Source organism: Periophthalmus magnuspinnatus, chromosome 22 (genome assembly GCF_009829125.3).
Source record: "Periophthalmus magnuspinnatus isolate fPerMag1 chromosome 22, fPerMag1.2.pri, whole genome shotgun sequence".
Taxonomy (NCBI): domain Eukaryota; kingdom Metazoa; phylum Chordata; class Actinopteri; order Gobiiformes; family Gobiidae; genus Periophthalmus; species Periophthalmus magnuspinnatus.
In genome coordinates, this window is record NC_047147.1 from 18,656,652 (window position 1) to 18,677,492 (window position 20,841).

At 38.7% G+C, this 20,841-nt stretch overlaps 1 protein-coding gene across 1 annotated transcript; it reads left to right on the forward strand.

Moving 5' to 3' along the window:
• The first annotated feature begins 1,235 nt into the window (after nucleotides 1–1,235).
• otomp (otolith matrix protein) lies at nucleotides 1,236–14,427 on the forward strand. The gene is made up of 9 exons (XM_033987755.2): nucleotides 1,236–1,377; nucleotides 2,131–2,267; nucleotides 3,099–3,201; nucleotides 3,695–3,880; nucleotides 6,988–7,162; nucleotides 8,389–8,456; nucleotides 11,980–12,164; nucleotides 13,125–13,296; nucleotides 14,100–14,427. The coding sequence occupies exons 1-9, from the start codon at nucleotides 1,293–1,295 to the stop codon at nucleotides 14,108–14,110; spliced, it is 1,122 nt and encodes a 373-aa protein (XP_033843646.1). The 5' UTR covers nucleotides 1,236–1,292; the 3' UTR covers nucleotides 14,111–14,427.
• Nucleotides 14,428–20,841: the final 6,414 nt, after the last annotated feature.

Genomic DNA, 20,841 nt, shown 5'->3' on the forward strand with positions numbered 1-20,841 from the left:
TGATTGCGGAACACTTTCTGCTCCAAGAACATTTATAATTCCTACAATACCTCAGTTGTTTGTGGAATTATGTTTTAGTTTGTTTTTTGTTTTTTGTTTTCAAAATGTGCTCAAATCTAACTTCATGTGTCCTTATGTCAAATATAGTGAGTGCTAATTTACATTTTGTTTTTCTCTTTCAATACTTTAATATCTAACTTTGCATATAGTACGGAACCTACTTGTCTTCGTTGTTCCACAGCATGGCGTTAATCTCCATGGAAACAAGCCGATGGCATCACCAGACCAAGTTACAAGTCAGATCTGTGGAGAGGCAAGCCCACTCACATGTTTTTCAAGGTATTTTTGTGCAAAAAAACCCACTTTTAATTGCATAAATACACATAATGCCATATCACTGTGTGGAACAATCAAGGCAATGCAATCATCTCCATGGCAACCACTAGGGATTTTTCAATTGTCATGCAAAATGTCATGACTAAAACTTGAATCTGATTGGTCAAAGCACTGCAACAGTGGAACAAGTAAAAACATCTATTTTTTGTTCTGTCGGCGTCATCATGTTTGTTTTGGTTCACTTGGGCGCTTCACACACACCTCAGTCCTGCTCTGTGATTGGTCCACCTGATTATCCTTATAGCCCGATTAACCTTACAGTGGGAATATCTCTAGATGGATCCTCATGAGCATGTGAACTCACAAATATTGCAAGAATCCATCAGTTCAAGGTTAATTTGCTAATTGCATCCATTTAAATTTCGGTTTTATTGCCATATATTGTACAGTCATGGCGACCACACCCAGAAAAGTTACGACAATGCACCTTCCCATTTCACGCTAACAGTGCTAACATATATTTCATGTGCTTACATATATTCTTTTGTGTCCTAAACGCAGAAGAGTCCTGCGGTGGTGCACAATGGCAGGTCTTGTGGGCTCCTGTTCTACTCAGGGGCCACATCTCCGGAGGACTGGACCAGACGTATCCGTTCCTTCCACATAGAGACACATTGTTTGGGGCCTTTTTTAATTAAGGCCCCTAGTGCGCCAGGTGACCTCAGATGCACCCAGCCTCCCCGTGTCTACCTCCGCGGGATAATTGGGAAAGAAATCCTAGATCTTGAGATTGTGGTAAGGATTATCCACTTAGGAGGAGGTGCCAGAATGATGAATTTGACTCCCGAGATTTTTCCAGTTGGGTTTATAAGGGATGGAGGAGGAAGGAGCAGTTTTTCTGGCTTTTTCGGCTCAAGGTAAAAGGGATTTGGACGGAGTGCCCTACCAGAGTCACCATGGGGTACTTAGAGAGAAGAGGCTGTGTAGGGCTACTGCTTCTACTGCAGCTGCTGTCTGTGAGATGTGGCCACAAGGGCACAGGTAAGCTCTGTATCTGTGTCAAGTTTGAAGACTCTTAGTTTATGAACAAAGCTTGTCAAACTTTCCATATCTGTCTATAGCAAAATCTGTGATCTAACCAGGGCTTAACTCAACTAGATCTAGGGCTAAACCGTGACTGGAATAGTTAGGGCTAACAAAATCAAACTGTACATGCAAGTAATTTTGAGTTTAAAGTATGTAACTTTTTAGCTAAAAAATAAACTGAACCTTTTGTTAGGTTTATTACACTGAAAAATATAGAAAAACAAGCGTCCTTACTCTAAGCAGGCTTGCATCTCCACAAACCTGACTCTTATTTTGGCCTGGAGGTGGGCTTTCTCCTGCTTGTTTCCCTGGAAATGTTGTTCCTTTGGCTATAATCTCCCACAGGATGGTATAAAGCGTATCTATCACTATGGAGAATGTTCTGATTCTGGTTTTAACTTTCTGTTTACAAGGAATCATGCAGGTGACATGCCACCTCCAGAAAGTTACATACTGTACCTTTAACAAAGACTTCGAGGCTTACCAACACCAGTAGTAATGTACTGATACCACATTTTGAGAAAGAAATAGATTATCAGAGATCGACATAAAATTTCAATGTTTGTCTTTTGCTGCACAAACACATTTTTAAGTTCATCAATTTAAATTCATACAATATCCTCAGATTAATATCAGAACTGTTCTATTCTGGAGTTTGATAGAGATAGTTTTGAGAGAAGATTTGACTGTGTGCTTATGCTTGCGTAGTTTCTTGGTGCGTGATATCGGAGGCAGAGGAGCAGAAGTGTCTGGATCTGTCCAGTAATGCCACAGCGCGGAACATTAGAGGAACTTTAGAATGTGTGCGAGGAGACAACACCCAGGACTGCATCACCAAGATAAAAGTAAGTACACACATTCATAAGAAGAAAAGGTGTTTTGTATTTCCAAAAATAATACGTAAACTGTGGAAAACATAAATTCAAAAAACAAGCATGATTAAAATAATTTCAGATTGTCAATCTTAAACCTTTGTCAGTATGGTGTGATACTACTTATTTTTGCTTCTACCATAAACTATATATGTAAATGGGCATAGCTAAACCGCTAGCCGCCGCGTTGCAAATAGGAAGTGAGTATCCATTGTGTCCAATTCACTTTCTATTGAAAAATGACCTTTGGCCTTAAAATGTTCATGTTATCCTGCTCAACATGACCCCGGTGTTTTTTTTTGCTATTTTATCTATAAATCAAGATATGAACATTAATAACAGACCAATGAGGCACCTTTTTCCCCAAGGTCGCTCCCGCTAGTGTTCGCAACAGGTTTGATTGACAGCTAACCCAGTGTTGCAGGAGGGAGGAGGTTACCTTCAACAGCCTCAATCTCAAATGGCTCTTTGGCTGCTGTAATAGTCACAGTCAGAATTCCAAACATGGAACTTGGCTCTAAATTTGCCCCTATAACTGCTATAGCCTCGATGAGCTTCATCTGGCTGAAGCTCAACCGTGGGTCATGTCACACTCCCTTAGTCTACTAGGGACAATAATTCTCAGACAGCTGGTTCATTAGCTCAGTTGGTAGAGATGATGATTCCGCATTGTTATTCGTGTCTTTGGGCAAATCACTAATTTTGTTATTTGGGGAAGAAGTTTTATGGCTACTGTCTGTTATTTAATCAGAATAGTTAGATTTAAATTCTTGGAAGATTGTTTTAAAATGTGTTTTTGTTCAGAATGGTACAGCAGATGCAGCGTCCATGTTTGCAGATGATATTTATGCGGCTGGTTTGTGCCACGGGCTGGAGCTGACGGCTGGAGAGTCCTTCAATGGGATAGGTAAGAGCATAGGTCGTAAGTTTAACTGCAACACTACAATATACTTACTGCTTTGTTTGTCTAAATAATTTAAATAATGTAGGATTCAATACAAAAAAATTTAGAGATGAAGTAATATTTTTATATGAAACATTATAGAGTTGCATCATAATTTTTTATTGATGAAAATTACTACGGTACATACTACATACACTACTACCTTTTATGTATGACTTCAGTGAGTACAGAGCTGTGGGTGGAGATAGGGGATATGTGAAAACAAATTTTATTATTATTGAGTATTCAAGTCTCTTGAATGAAGGACAGGATTACTCACTGTTATCGCACTGTTAAAAGCTCATAAATGTTAATTTTACATGATTTGTCCCCTTTGATCAGGATTAAAATGTATATGGATTAATATGGATTTTCTTATTTAGATATGTTCTTTCAAAAATATTCACTCACTTAGTTGTATATGAGCCTCCTGACTATTCCTCTCCTCTTCCTCTAGATGGCATCAGTTACTACGTGGTTGCTCTGGCACGTCGCTCTTCCGCAGACCTGTCCCTCCTGGAGATGCATGAACGCAGCTCATGTCACCCCGGGATACGCACCACGGTGGGCTGGACTGTGCCCATCGGGTACCTGGTCAACACCTCCCAGATCAGTGTGGGCGAGCAGTGCAACTTCCCCCGAGGTGAGAGCCTGGCACATAGAGCCCGGCAAAAAGAGAGGTCAGGGAGGTCACAGGGAGAGAATGGAGAGGTTGTTAGGGAAAATATGTTTATCTATTGTGCTTGTGTCTGCTCTATACTTATAATCTCTGACACCCGTGGGTCATTATGTTATAACTTGCATATTTTAAATCACAATATTTATCTAAAAAAACCTAATAAAAGAAACAGGTTTGCTGACTTCTACATTTGAAAACTGTCGTGCCCAATGGGAGCTGATGTCTCTGTTAACATCATTACAACAAACAGCTGTGTAGCGATTGGCCCCTTCTATGGATAGCTGCAGATTACACGAGCAAGTAGCATTTTTTTTTTCATTTGTACCAAAATGACTACGCGACACCATGGAATCCTATGCGTATCATCAATTAAGAAAATAAAATTGAAGAACAAAGTAACTACAGAGCAGTGGGCGTGAGCCTGTAGCGGTGAAAATGGGGGTTGACTGACAATATGGCGTCTTGAAAATAAGCAATTAAAGATTTCTCAAACATTCATCACTCCAAAAACAACTTTGAGAGGGTAAATGGTAACATGGTTAAAAGGTCTGAAAAGTCGATTTTGCAGAATACGTACACTTTAACCAGGAAAGTCCCCTTGAGATTACTAATCTCTTATTCAAGGCAGTTCTGACCAGGACAGCAGCACAGTGCATCAGCATATGTTTAAATAATCAAAGGAATGTGCTAGCTAAAACAGTTACAAACCAGACCTTATTTCCGAGCCTTTTAGCATGAATTTAAACTGATCTATTGGAACCAGTTCTGTTATTCTCCAGTCCATTTGTAAATGACTTCAGGTTGAGTGTGCAGAATACTGAAACACTCCTCCAGTTTCTCTGAGAACACTTGGTACAGAAAGTAGCACCGAGTCTGGACAGTGTAAAGAATAATGTGCTCTTTTTTGAACATAAGCACAGAGATATGGAGAGACAGAGACAGAATGCCCTTGAAAATGAACGTGTACCTCAGCCTACGAGTGTCTGACCAACCCACCTGTACAGTTCAGATCTAAGGACTTCAATACTGCTGGTGGAGGGGGTGAAGAGTAGGAGATAGAGAGGGTGAGGAGGCTGATAGTTCTGCTGGTGTGGGCTGATGGGGAGGTGAGAGTAGTGAGTAAAGATAAGATCATTTCCATAATAATAAGTGCCATAATATGTTGTAAGGTAAGGTCAGCCTTCATTTTGACCCATCCTTGAAGGCCACAGTGCCATCCCCTGCTCTCCACATCTTGAGCTACTTTAACTGGAGGATTTGACCTGTTGTCCATGTTTTGGGTTGAGTGCCAAGGGGAAACCCACCCAAACACAGGAGACTAGAATTGCTAAATAGTACTAACAATAAATAGTAAGTTTATATAAATGGCTGGAGATATGATTGGTTGAGAGGGAAAGGTAGAAGGATATAATTAGTTCACATTAACATATCAGGTAATAAGAGTAATAGGTTTTGTACTAATATTTAAATGCAAAATGCTAAAAGGTCTGCTGTCTTGTTTAAAGGTGACATTTTGAGGACTTGACCACTGAGAAGATTACTATCAAACCCATGAATTAGATTTGCCATTTACTGTTAAATTCAAGATTTCCAGTGCATACTCATTTTCTTTATGTATATATTTATTTGATAGAGACAGAACAAAAATATTATTTTATATATTTTATATATTACATAAATAACTGCAACCTCCAAATGGCTAATTGGAAATATTCTAGGGTTATGTATCAAAAGTCAGATACATGATAAAAATGTTTTTGAAATACTGTTTTTGAAAGATCTTTATTAAAACATATCAGGATGATTCTGGTTTGAAATAGATTTTAAGATTATATAAGGAGTTTCAGAACATTAAAATCTCAAACACGCACTATATTAAACAAAAGAAGAGGAAGCAAATACTGTTTTGTTGAATGAAACCTGGTTGAAACACAGTGCTTTCCAATGGAAGATCTCCAGTTCAAATTCATGGAGATGTTTTGGCTGGTAGTCCTCAGCAGATACTTTATAACCCTGCACAAAAATCACATTATTCAGGCTCATCCGGTTGTTGGAGGACTGTGGTGTTCAGGGAGCAAATCATTTTAATTTGTTTTGGGCAATATTTAATTTACAAGTGTCTTTAAATTGTGACAAATTATTGTTTGGATTTTTATATTCTGTGGATATAAGCACTGAGACGGGACGTTTGTTTGGAATGTTGAGTTTAGTGGCACAGAAGTCAATAACTAAAAAATGGTTAAAGGTGGACGTCCCCACCCTGGACAATTGGCACAACCTGGTGAACTCAATCTTTGTCATGGAACGGATTACAATGTACAACAGACTCCAAAAGGACAAGTTTGACAAGATATGGGAGAAATGGAAATCTTATATTCTGCTTAGACCAGAATACGTCCATCCTGTCAATTATGTGTGACAGTAACGGTACACCCATTTTTTGTGTACTTTTTGAATGTTGTTGTGTTTGTTTGTGTTTGTGTCTTTTATATGTTTCTAAAGTAAAACTCTAGAAAAAAATTCAAATAAAAAGCTGATACGAACTAATTGATACTAAAACTATGTCTGTGTAATCCATCTGTGGTCCAGGTATGATCCATAGCAAACAAAAAATTCTAGTATCAAAACTAGATATTCATTTGTGTAAACTACTAGTATACACCAATGGACCTCTATGGAACCTACCTGGACGACAGATGTAAGGCCACATGGTAGTATAAAAGAAAATACTACGATTTAATGCTGAAAATCACATTCTATTGTCTAATGATGTTTTTTTAATCATTATCATGGTATCGAAATCAGTATTGAGAATCAATTCTAGCAAATATCTTTTTTTTCTCTTTCAAATGATAGTTTATACATGATCCTAGTATATATATTTTGTACAAACTCCATACAATAACTTGCTCTGGTTTATAGGTTAATCTGACACTTGAACTGTTCCAGCTGCTTGGTTTGAAACAGAACTGTTGCTTATAGCTCCCAAACCATGTCACCATTCATTCTCCATCAATGCCTTCTTTGAGTGGACTTTCTTCTCCCATACTTTGTCTTCTGTCCCCGAGCAGCCGTGGGGAACTTCTTTGGTTACAGCTGTGTCCCGGGCGTGAAGGACCCTCAGCACGACCCCAAAGGAAACAACCCCAAGAACCTGTGCGAGGCCTGCATCGGAGATGAGAACGACCGCCACATCTGTGCCAACAACCACCGCGAGAGGCACTACGGAGAGACCGGGGCCCTCAGGTACACTTAAGGCTGTAAAGGGAAACATTGTGGGGAAGAAGGTATACAGTAAAAGCAACACAAAAAGAGAATGCATGCTCTCTGCATCTACTGTAAAGTATTTGACTTCTTTTAACCTGGAAGTAAATGTCATAAGCAGCGCTCTGATTGGCTGAACTTTGGTGATCTGTTTCACTTCACTGATCTGTTTCAGTTTCACTTCAATGTCTGAAAATATGAATATATGAAAATGAATGCATGTGGATATTAAGGATTTAGCTAGTTTGTGAGAGCTACTGATACATATAGATATACTTAAACACATGCTTCCTCCTTTCACGGTCTGTAAATCAGGTACCCCAGTTTAACTATAGAAATCATGATGATGATGACGATCATGATCTTAATAGTGTTAACTCCTGCATGTATTTATGTATGAATCCATGTGAAGTCCTGGTAAACTCACAATGTTGACGGCTGAGGTCATGATATATTCATGATGAAGTCATGAATCATGACAAACTAAAACATTAAAGAAACTGCATGTAGCCTGAGCACTTGCTCTTTTCAAAAAGGTTGAGTAACCCTTTATTATGAATCTGTTTATACCTCCAAAACTCAATATTCTCTGTTCTACCTTGTGGCACTTTGCAAGTTCACAGCTGCCTTTTACCTTTATTTCAGTAGAGATGGGCAATTCCAGGGCTGAAATGATACAAATGATTCTAGTGAAGGTGTGTGGAGTTTAAAAACACAATGGAGCACTTTCTGTATTATTACATGACATCACAAGGTGGAACAGAGTTTTTTTTTCTGTTTGAGAGAAGAACACAGCCTAAATATACTGGCTACAGGTTCCTATAGGGAACAGAGACTTGACTTTATTTGGTACTGAATTCCCTAGGCTCCATTGTTAGCACATACCCTGCACTACACTGTCACTGTGTATATTAAACCATGTTAAATACTATAGTTACCCCCTCTGCTTAAGCTGCTCCTCGGCTCACTTGCGTACTCTAATCACGTTGCAGAGCGTTGCAGTAGGTCTGTGTGTACAAGCCCGTGGCACAGTAATAATTGTATTTGAGAAGGGAATACAGCGCCACTCAAGTTGGTTTAATAAATTGTGTAACTAGAACCATGGGGATGGAGAGATCACCGTCGCCCTCTTGAGTCATGTTGATATAATAACACAGTGGTTCATATTTGTATTAATTGAATGGCTTTAATTACGTTTTGCTGTGTAGGTGCGTGGCGGAGAACCTGGGTGATGTGGCCTTTGTTAAGCACACAACAGTATTTGACAATCTGGATGGTGAGTGTTTGAAAAAGAGATTATTATTTCGCACAAAAGCCTGCTGCTGTTCCATCTCAGAGCACAGGGGGTCAGTGTGGCTCAAAATTTTGATACGAGCTTTACCTTACCCTACATTTACACTTAATGGTGTCATATTTTGTCAATGAAATAATTTTATGTTGATCCAAAGCAAATAATTTACGTTTTATATTGGCCTGTTTACATTTTTTCTTTGAACATGAAATATTGAAATGGGTAAAGGTAGCAAAATATTTTAAATAGTGTCATCATAAAAATAAAAAATTGTGTAGAAGCAATTACAAAACTTTGGGGATGATAAGAATTTTAAAATTTTCAGCGTGGTTTAAGAAAAAATATTAAATTTAATTGTAATTGTTACCCCCATAATATGAAATTATTTTAATCGCTAGACAATGAGACAACAAAATACCAAAAAATGAATAAGTTAATTGAATGTATTTGATAAAAGTAGTCACATATTAAACCAAACTGGGAAACCATTTGACATAATGTTGAAAGCCTCTCCCAGCCACTGCTATATTCATTTAAAATATTGCCATAGAGTATATTTAACACCAGTTATGAGGCATAAGACCATGGGGTCTTTGTTGTTTGAGAGTATCAGGGGTTCAACGACTATGGAGTAAAGTGGTTTGGTTGTGTTAACCAGAGGATCTTTACCCATGGAACTTAGTCTACATCTTAGGAATGATGACCCAAATCTCCTTTCAGTTTTACTTTTTCCAAAAACAAGATGAACGTGTTAACCTGAGTATTTGCCTGAGTATATTGTCAAACTGACAGCACCTCAAAACTGTGACTAAACTGTGACTAAACCAGGACTACAACAGGACTTAAACCAAGACCATCCTAGGACAAGTATGAATGGACATAGTGATTGAAAATAAAATATGGAATCTCCAAATTATCTGTCTCTCATAGTGTCAACAATTATTTTAAAAAAAGTATATAACTACTAAAAAATAAACACAAAAATTGTATCTCCCAAGCATGATTGCATCAGTCTTTCCCATACATTTTGGGATCTATGGAAATTTTTGAATTTTTAGGCACTGTACCCGATTTATTCCCCATGGATTTGAGCAGAACTTGTCTTGTCCCAGAACAGATATATTGCATAAGCAGTTCTTGAGGTCAAAATAAGTCTGCTGTGTGCTGTCTGCATCTAATTATAAAGTGTTTTATTGCATAAGGTAAGTGAGGAATAACTTTGGACCACTGCAAACAGTTTAAAATGAACTAGTTCCTTTTTTCAGAAAAAATCAGCACGTCAATCGTAATAGTTGTAGTATTAATCGTAATAATGGGAAACGCTGTATTTTGAAAAGCAAAACAACATAAAAAAATTAAAAATGACGTAAGAATGATCACATTGACAACAAACTGGCTGGCTCCCCTGGTTACTTGGTGCATATGGTCCCCCTTTGGGCCAAATCCAAAATGGATGACGATCATTACCCGAGTCACGCTACACAGACTCGGCTTGTACTGCTAAGAAGGGAAACTTACAGACGCCGCAAACCAAGCGTGATTTCTCATATGGTCAATAATGTGCCGCAATTACGGGAGGTCAAGACTACACCAGCTTGTGGCCAGTCTACCGGAGTTATTCCTACTCTGGCTTTTTGAACTGAATCATTTATAATCCCTGGATGCTGTGTAATGTTATTGAAGTAAGTTATTCTTGTTGCAGGATTTTGAATGCAGCCAGTTATTGTTTCCATAGAAAGTTTATCTGTATGTAATATTTTGATTAAAAAAAAAAAGCCTAACCTAACTGTGTCCCCTGATATAAGGTAGACATGTTAAAATCAAATATAGATCGTACTGATAGTGATTGTAATTCTGATTTAGTCTCAAATTGTTGTGGTTATAATTTGGTGTTTTGGTTTAGCAGAATGAGCCTCACATGAATCTTTCATTTGGGTTGAAAGTCTCAATGTTGAAATCCAGCTGGTTTAAAACTAAAAGGACTCTCTCTAATCTGAATCATCACTGTTTAAACCTCAGCACCAGCAGACAATCATGAGTCAGTGCTAGTGCAGCCTTTGCAGCTCAGTGAGTGAATTGGAGGTTCTGAGCTTTCACATGAGGGATGCCTTGTCCATATACTGAGAATACATATATACTGACCTTAAGGCGCTAGTAACCAGGTTCAGTTGTGATTGTATAGCTTTTTAATATCTGTTAGCCCCCACGCTACACATTTCCTTGAATTGGTTGTAGCTGACACATTGTAATGATCTGGCGGTTCAAATCCCGACATAAACATAATTTTTAGAGCGATCAGATCCGTTGATCCGCAAGTCGGCAGTGCCATTCCAACTCCCACAAATGAATGCTGTCATTGTGTCCTTGGGCAAGACACTTAACCCACCAGTGTCTGCGTACACCGGTGTATGAATGTGTGTGTGAATGGGTGAGCGGTTCCTTGATGTAAAGCACTTTGAGTGACTTGAAGGTGGAAAAGTGCTATATAAACTATATATTTACCCAATTGTTTCCATGTATTTGAGCACAATTTGTTTAACCCTAACCCCAGTACAGATATTTTATATAAGCAGCTCTTGAGGTCAAAATATGTCAGCTGTGTACTGTTTGCTCTAATTATAACTCTTTTTATTGTCTGAGATTGAGGACGTTTGTAGTCAGCATGCTAGTTGTTAGTTTTAAAGCAACAGAGTTTAAAATGTAAGTTTTGTGACAACTATTTTTATCCAACATTTCCACAAACTTTTGGTACTATTCCTACTTTAGCCTTTTGAGTTGAATTTAGCCAGCTTAGTCATTTATAACTGCAGGATGTATTCATTAGGAGCGTGCCAATGTCAGCCCAATGACAGTATCAGTCTTACATGAGCCATTTGCTAAGTGCACTTTAATAGAAGGATGCGATGTTTCGAGGAGGGAGAGGTGATGAACGACCTGCTGGTTCGCTCACTGCTGCTGTCATTTTGAGTCTAATTCTTATTTTTTAATTATGGAAAAAGCTTTGTTAAAGGCCCTAATATGTCTGGTTTGCGTTTTTAAATAGAAAAAACATGTTCTTTAGGTGCTGGACCTGAGTTTTACTGCCTTCAGAGAACAGTTTGCAGTGGTCCAAAGTTATTCCTCACTTATCTTATGCATTCAGAGCATCCTAACTGTGCTTCATTCCCCATGCTTTTCACAGCTTTAAGAGACCAGAGTGGAGTTTTGCTGTTACAATTACACTAGCATACTAACTGTGCACTTCCTGACTTCCTGGCGCTTTATAATTAGATGCAGACTGCAGCTGTCACAGTAGCTTGTGACAGTTGTAAAATTTGACATATACACTGGTTCATATTGAGTTGTAAGGTCGCGTACTTGTAAGGATGATTAGATCTGGTTCGGTGGACAGCTGGAGAGAGGTGGAGGGTATGGCAATGCTACTCGTTGGTTGGTATACATCAGAAAAAGTCACTGATGTTTTCAGTGTTCGATAGGGTTACTGAGTTCTTGTATTGTTGGTGCCCAGGTAAGAACCAAGAGTCGTGGGCGTTGGACATGGAGGTGGAGGACCTGAAGCTGCTGTGCCCTGATGGGACTGAGGCAGGACCAGAGGAGTTTGACCAGTGCCACCTGGCCGCTGTGCCCACCAACGCTGTGGTGGTCCGCCCTGACGACAGGTGCAGGGTCTGGAAGTTCCTTGAGAGACTAGAGGTTTGTCTAGAATTTCTTTTAAAGTTTAATCAAATATCATATTGTTATTAAAATCAGTTATTCTTGTTGTGTATATTAAGGCCAATTACTGCTTTTTTGAAATTTTATCTTTTGCATTGGTTTTGTCCACACTACCAACCAACTTGCAAGACCAGTTAGCATACCGCTCCCTAACCTTGACCAAAATATCTGTTGCTAGACCTGACCCAATCCTAACCATAACCTTAACCTGGATAAGAAATAATATATCATCAGAGATATACATTTGCTAGCATAGCACCTGTGCAAAGTGGCTGTTGTGTGGCTGCATTGGGAAAAAATGTGTGTGTCACCTTGGATCTATGGTTGTTGCTGTTACAGAGAAATGTGATGCCTAACTGGAGTTGTGTTTTGCTTTTGTTTGCTTATGTTTGAGGAATTCTGCATAGCCTCCTTTTTGAAAGATCAAAACAACTCCAGACACTAATTGATACTAGGCTTGTCACCATTACAAATTTTAAGGCATGAGATATCGTTTTTCTCAGTATCTCTCTGTAGAGATAATATTGAAACTACTGTAAAGCAGGATAATCCCAGTCTCATTAAAAGGCCTGAGCTGCAACAAATAAATAGCAGAATGAACTAATAATCAGCCAATTTGTGCATAGTCGTGGTCGGATTTCCAAATTCGCCCCTACAACTGCTCTAGCCTCGATGAGCTTCATTTGACTGGAGCTGAACGCTACGGGTGATGTCACACTCACTTAGTCCACTTCTTTATACAGTCTATGGTTTTGACCCAGTGCAGCACTCCATTACTGCTACTTCTTGTACCTGATAACTTCAAGATGTTAGTACTCATACACGTACTCTTAAACCTTCATCTTTATCGTCATGTTCAAAAACGCTTTATTCTCATCTCCAAATGTCATCATGTGTAATAGAAGCACTTACCTGTCACTAATTCCCTGTGTGGTGCAGAATGCATTTGGTAACTCCACCGACAGCTTCCACATGTACAGCTCAGCGGCCTACGGAGAACCAGATCTGATGTTCAGTGACTCCACCCACCACCTGCAGAGGATCATCACCAGCTACACCTCCTGGCTGGGCCCCAGCTACACCGCTGTGCTGCAGGCCTTCGAGTGTGAGGGTAAGAAAACCACCAATACATGATATATGAAACATATTTTGGTAAATCAACTTTTGAAACTTTTTTTTCGAGTAGTTATTGGTTCATGAAATGCGTTGTACCTGATTGTTACTGTCAGAACTAGTTAATTTGAAATAATTGGAATATCAGATTTACTTACACCAATAAGTACTTTTCACAGCTTTAAGGGGCCCAAACTGTGATTCGGTATCATGGTAAAGCTAACACCTATTATGCTAAGAGAACACCAGCATTACTGCCTATAAGTAGATGCAGACAGCACACAGAGGTCTTATTACAGCTGCTTTTACAATATATCTGGACTGCGGCAAAACAAAGCATTTTCAACTACATGGACCAAATTCAGATACTGCCACTTTAATGCGTGCTAAATAAACCTGTTTGGAGATGTTGTCTCTTACCAAGCTTAAAACCAAACTTTCCATGCACATTTATAAAAAAAAAAAGAAAACATAATATGCTAAAAAGCATTAATGAAGATTATAGCCTATTTAAACTCTTTTAACTGCTAGCATCATGTTCATAATAGCCATGCTGCTAATTGTAATTTGAAAATGCTTCACTACTAGCTACTGACAGTAGAGGGCATCGGTTAGACACCTAATCTAAGCATTTTCTGTTAAACTGAAAACCACAGGAGCAAAATAAGATAATGTTTTATATACAAGTTGTACATGTACAATAATAAAACAAATGTCCAAAGTAGTTGAACCGATAAGTTGCCATATAAAAACCTACAATGTGACATCCCCTGGTCTCATTGCGTGCTCTCTCTCCGACAGGCTTCTGCTGATGGAACAGAAGGGCCTTTCCCAGTGCATCCGTCCATCTATGTCCTCCCATCCGGCGCTCCAGCCCCACCATCTGCCCACCGCTGCTACGTCTGCCCTCTCCTCTGCTCGCCTCTTTTAGCCTCCATGCTTTCCCTGTTACTGTCCAAGTCCCCGTGTGAACCAGGCATTCTCATTACAGTCACTGGAAAGATATTTAAAAACCCTGGTATGTGTAGTTAAGATAAAAAATAAGTGTCTGGTTTGATTTCCTATGGGGCATGTTAGACTGTGGTGCTGTTGTTGGTGTCAGATATTAAACTGTGCCGATGTCCCTCTCACAGATGGGTGCTGGAGACAGGTTTTTAACGGTATTTTCCTGAGAAATTGCATATCTCAAAGAAGAAGGTGTAATTATTATATCATTTACATGGGTGAAAATGTAGCTCCGAACCACACCACAAAAGGCTAGGGTAATCATTCGCCCTGCTCCCATTTCTACATAGCCATAGAAAGTAGATATGTATACACCCAGTAGAGTTAAAAGTTATAGAAAGGAAAATCTATGTCCACAGTAATGCATATGTTTGTAGAGGCACTTACCACCCTCCACTTGGTTCCAATTTTCCATACATTTTTCCCATAGATTTTCTGGACAAAAAAGTGTATGTTTGAATGTTTTTTGGACTGAAAACAATTACATCATGGACATTTCTAGACTAGTTAGCCTTCGCTGCCTTTAAACTCTTATTTTAAACTTTTGCGAAAAATTAATAGGAAGTTTATTTCCCGAACTTCGGCGGTTTTCGAAGTGGACAGGACCGTTGAGTTCATGGTTCGGCATGTGCGCATTTTGTAGACAGTGAACTGACAATAAACCGTAGACCATTGTTGCCTTGAAGCAGAGATTATTTTAAAACATCAGATACTGGTTTTAATGAAGAAATAGTCTACAAGATAGGCCAATTAAATGTTGCTATCTAACTTTAAATTTAACTTAAATAATCTCATTAATCTAATTTTGGTATTTGTTTTGTTATGATAGGCTTTATGAACTGAATCCACATTACTTCTTAACCTATTTATTTTGATTATGTAAATGTGATAGACATATTTAAATATAGCCAATACTTATTCTAATTCACATAGTTTCACAGTATCAAAGGCTTTGTCAAACGCATTAGGAAAACAAGACAGTAAACAAAATGCTATTTCCTGGACACTAGCATGGCTCCCTATACCATTCTCCAACTATGTTTTGTACTACCCAATAAAAAATAGTCAAACCACAATAGTTTTCACATCAATTTGTAATGTAATGTCAAAAGTTATGTCATAAAAAGTTAAGACACGAACACATTGGTTTGGACATAGCCCCAATTATTATGCTGGAAAACTCAATATGGTACTGGCTCTGCCCCCGCGGCTATCTCATTCAACGGGAGTCACGAATACAATCCAAAAATGGACCTTTCTACGCTACTGTTTTTTGGAGTTTGGCGTCGCTAACAAACAGTGGCACGGCTAAAAATGAAATGGCTTGTTAGCTTGTTTTTAGGTTTTGGCAGCCCATTTAGCTACCACAAGCTAGCTTTTTAAAACAAGGAAGGAAAACTGCATTGTAAAGCTAGCAGTTAGGTGGGAATTGATGCTAGTATTTGTGTCCTAAATGAAGCTGTGGGGGGAGCAGCCAGAAATTGTGTTCAAACCAATTAAATGTTGAGGTAGCTATGATTAAAATAATAAGAATTAAAGTGATTTTGTGAGTAGCCTATTGTTAGAAGTAGCCCATAGAATTATTTACAAGTTACAAGTGAATGTATGTCACCTACCATTTAGAATACAAGTTGGACATTCGCAGATTTCACGTTAGCCACTTTAGCCTCGATAGCAAAGTTAGGACCAATAGGCTATTTTGCTAAATGATGATATAGCATATTTTGTTTTTTCAATATGTACATTAATTTGTGCAGTTGACAGATTTAAATTCGTCATTTGCTATGGATCAGACCTGGACGACTGAGGGTCTACACAGACAATATGTACATTAAGCTAATTAATATTACAATAAATACAAAACTGAAGATTTTCACACCAGTTCAAACCTGTCAGCTTTTAGTCAAGTTAACAATGAAATTAAAATGTAAACTTATGTACTTTTGTTTACATTTTCATTTAAAGAAAAAAACAAACAAACAAAAAAACATTATTGCCAGCCCAATATTCAACATAGTGTAACTTTTAACATAGGCAAGTCGAATATAAATGTTTAAATACACGTAACAAAACAAATATTAGCCACTTTAGCTTAGCATTAGCTTTTGTATATAGCCTACTCCCCCGTTTTCCCCTCCCACAGGGCCTGTCTCTGGCACTGAACACCTGGGTGCTATTAGTCTTATTTGCTGTATGTATGCTAGTGTGTGCGCGCGCTAGCTTTCCCTTAGCCATTATTGGCCTAATTGGCAGTCTGGCACATGAGCCGGAGCTAGCGTAGGTGTATGTCTCGTTGCATTACGTGACTGTGTTGCTAGCAGCCCTAGTTTCCCATGGCTTGTATAGCTTGACATTTTTTGGATCACTGCGTTCTCATGTCTGGTATGGACGGATCGGTGTATTGTGTATTGTTACAAGTAAAACAGAGAGGAGGGACTGGATGGGTTCTAATCAGAGACCCTGCTAGTAGTGACTATATCTACTGCTACACTGTAAATTAATCTCAGAATTGTATTAAAGAGTATTACAAATTTTCATGTAGTTGTAATGTTTTGTAAATAACATGTTTTTTAATGCATTCCTTGTCACTTCAGCATATCAATTTAACAGGGATTTTGCAGATTTTGTTTGTCTTATGTTGGATGCCCTTCCTGCAAACACATTCACTTTACTTGGGCAGTGCAGATGAAGTAAGTTTTTTTTACAGATGGACGGGAAGCGCAACCCAAAAACTCTCTGGTTCATTGGCGAATGCTGAGCCCCTGCACCACTCCTGTTCTAATAACACACAACCATTAGCCTAACCTGCAATATTTATCCATCCATTTTCTTCATATCCGGAGCCGGATTGCGGGTGCAGCACTCTAAGCAGGGACTCCCAGACTTCCCTCACCCCAGACATGTCCTCCAGCTCCTCCAGTGGGATCCCAAGGCGTTCCCAGGCCAGCCGAGAGACATAGTCCCTCCAGCATGTCTTGGGTCTTCCCAGGGTCTGCCACCTGCTTGTCTCCATGGAGATGTGATCGCTTTGCCTACAATGTGGATCATTATGTTATAACTTGAATAGTTTTAAAGCGCAATATTCATCTAAAACGATTTAATGAAAGAAACAAGTCTGCTGTGTTAGAATACTGCGGGGCCCAATGGGAGCTGACGTCGCCATAAACGTCATCACAACAAAGAGTCGGCACCTCCAATGGATAGCTCCAGATCGCGACAACGAGCAGCTGATTTCTTTTCATTTTTACTGTACCAAAATGACGATGCAACGCTGCTGAATCCTATGCATATTATCACCGATTAAGAAAATAAAGCAGTGGTCGTGTGTCAGTGGCGGTGAAAATGGGAGTTGATCGGCAAAACGGCGTCTTGAAACACATGGTTAGCTCTAAAAAGTCAGTTTTGCAGAATAGGCCCGCTTTAATGTGAAAAAATCCATTTGTTCAAATCCAGCTGTCCTATTTTTAATCCAATAATTGTTCTGTCTATTTGTGCAGCAGTTTCAAAATCTTCCACTGTACTTCCTATGGACAAATTATGTGCGGTCAGTCTCACACTACGACTGAGACAAACAGGCCTAAACCTCTTGCTGTATCTGCTAATAAAGTGCAGTTGTGCTGTCCGTGTTTGCTGGGTGTGCGCTGTGGCAGATGTCTGTGGATCCAGTGCACCTCATTAGTGGAGGCTAATGGAGGCTTATCCTGCCTAATGTCATTCACACTCACGCCTATTTGTGTTTCTGAGTCTTAATACAGCAACCAATTATCCCAACAATGCCAAATCCCTCTTTCATTATGATACTGTAGAATCAGACTTCTAATTATTCCAAAACAGCTGCGTGCAAATGGGAAAATTCTGCGATCAAGGACTAAGGGTTAAATAAATGAGAGTAAGACAAAATTCACTAAAATAAAAATGATATTGATACTGAAATACTGATACTTCAGATTGACTTATGTTGCGCTAAGTTACTTTTCTGATCAAGAGCCTGCTGCTTGCTTGTTTCCATGGAGATGTCATTCCTAAAAGACTGAAGTTTAGTACATAGTGTAAAGCTAAATATAGTTAGCCGCTGTAGTGATTTATAAAAGCTAACGTGGAATTATTTTTTATTGGAGTCTCGTTTTTAACAACATTTTTACTCAAGATTGGATGTGCTATGAAAGTGGAGCAATGTTTGGGGTAGCTGTGGGGGTGCAGGACCCCTCTAGGGCCCCCTCAAGGTCCTCTTCCTGGTACTGCCCCTGCTTGTACATACATTTTTCACACATGGGTGACCTTTCCGGGTAGATTTAATCATTTTCTCTCTAGAATAGTGTAATTGTATCAGACAGTGCCGATTTTGCTGGGTTTCAGATAACGTCACAACATTCTACAGACCAATATTAGTTTATACAGATGGGGGTCCACTGAAATGAATATCGTTAAAATACAAATCTTAGTTCTAATGCGGTGAATTCTCGCATCTACTCACCAATAGAAATGATCAGGTTCAACATTTGTGAATTTACCTTTTGGATACTTCAAGACAAAGTATAATGTAATCAATAGGGTAAACTCGCTCTTACCCCACTACCAATTATCAGGTATAGGGGCCTTCATTTCTTTTCCCCACTCCCCCTTTAACGTGAGCAGTAGATTATTTCCTGAAATGAACTGTAAAGTGATTCTTTGTCCTGGTCCTGGGCTTTCACTCAGACACCTCTGCAAAATATTGGGTTTAGCGTTTTGATATTATGGCAAAAAAAGCCTGACATAATTCTATATTTGATGATACCTAAAGAAATAAGTACTTGGTGATCCAAACCTTTCCTGTAACTGTTGAACTGTCATAAAAGTGTAATTTAAATACACACCAATGATTCTCTCACTAATGAAAAGCTCTGTTGATTCATCATGGGGGGGAAACGAAGGGTCATGTCATGCAGGCAAACATAAAGAAAGTATTTTAAGCTTAAAATGTCTAGGCATCTCTTTACAAACTTTTACGGTGCTACAAATCATAGGATTATTTTTGTAATGGGCACCAGTCAACGGTGTGGGAGAAAGTACTATTGCTCCTGCTCCATCTGCAGCCCTTCAGAAAGCAAGGGTGTTTCATTTTCAAGCAGAAGAGAGATTGTGTTATTGTTGGCAACCCAGTCATAATTATAGACTGTAAAAGAAGTGGACTAAGTACGTGTAACATCACCCATAACGTTCGGCTCCAGTCAAATGAAGCTCATCGAGGCTAGTGGTTATAGCGGCGAATTTGGTGCCAAGTTACATATTAGGAATTTATTAGGAATATGAACATTTTAAGACCAAAATGACGAGTCTGATAGCAGCAGTTACAGAGAGAGGGACAACAGTTTTCCAATGTAACATGAATTGGAGCCAGCTACCAGGTTAGCTATGTCCATTTAAAAATAGGGTGTATGGTAATAATGCATAAAATTAGGCAGGGACAATCACCTGAAAGTTCTATGGGATCTGTAGTTCCATATAAATTACATAATAACTGCATCTACATATTTGAAAAAGGATTTAGCCAAAAATAATAATAGTAATAGGTACAAAAATGTGGGAGAAATATGATCTTTATTGCATTCACTCTACCAATAAGTAAAATAGAGAGTGTCTTCCAAAACTGAATGTTATCAATTTTTCAGTGGTGTGAAATCTTACTTTAAAAGAGAGCCATATGTTTCTGTTATCTCTATACCAAAGTAAGTGATTTTTTTCTGAGGTTACTTTAAATACGAGAGATGCAAGCCATTCAGTCCAGTCTTACAGGCAGTCGTTGATAATAGAAAGACAGATGTTATTTGCTGTGTACATGAGAGGCCAAGGCAAAAGTAGTAAAAGATGCAACCCAGTTTTGTGTTTCTACAGAGCTTAAACTGGGCAGATATTGTCTAATTTGTAATTAATATTGTAGCAGAGAGGTCTTTATTAAACGCTTTAATCCTATAAATAAAGTCATTACCCAATTGAAATTGTTCTAAAACAGCAAAGAGACATGGCCTTTCAACTTTACAGCATTTAAACTAGTATTACTAAATCCTGTTGAATTTTTGGAGTAAATAATATTGAATAAATGTCTAAGGTTATTAAGAGAGCATCTATCCGGAACAAAGCCTGCCCGATCAGAGCTCATTAGTTTACACATTTGCTGAATCTATTTGCCAGTATTTTAGCCAAGATCTTTTAGTCAGAGTTTAGCAGAGAAATTGATCTGTATGAAGCTACCGGTTCCCAGTCTTTACCTTTTTTAAGAAGCACATTAATTATAGATTTGTTTAATGTTGCAGGTAAAAATCCATTATATGCCTTATGTACATTTTAAATATGCAAGGAGTCAGTTGAAGTTTAAGTTGTTTATAAAACTCATTTCCTACCCATCTGGACCCAGGCTTTTCTCCATTTTTCAACAAACCAGCTGCTTTTTAAAATTTTTTCATGTGGCCTCACCTCATTATCCCAGATGTGGGATTATGCCTGGGACAGGGCTGTGCGTAGGGCACTGGTCACATCTAGCACTTGTTGCAGGTTGCTC

Excerpts from the sequence above, each read along its gene's own strand:
- otomp (XM_033987755.2), top strand. The coding sequence starts at position 1,293 with ATGGGGTACTTAGAGAGAAGAGGCTGTGTAGGGCTACTGCTTCTACTG. Across the intron at positions 2,268-3,098 it reads ACTGCATCACCAAGATAAAA|AATGGTACAGCAGATGCAGC; the intron begins GTAAGTACACAC and ends GTTTTTGTTCAG. Across the intron at positions 12,165-13,124 it reads AGTTCCTTGAGAGACTAGAG|AATGCATTTGGTAACTCCAC; the intron begins GTTTGTCTAGAA and ends TGTGTGGTGCAG.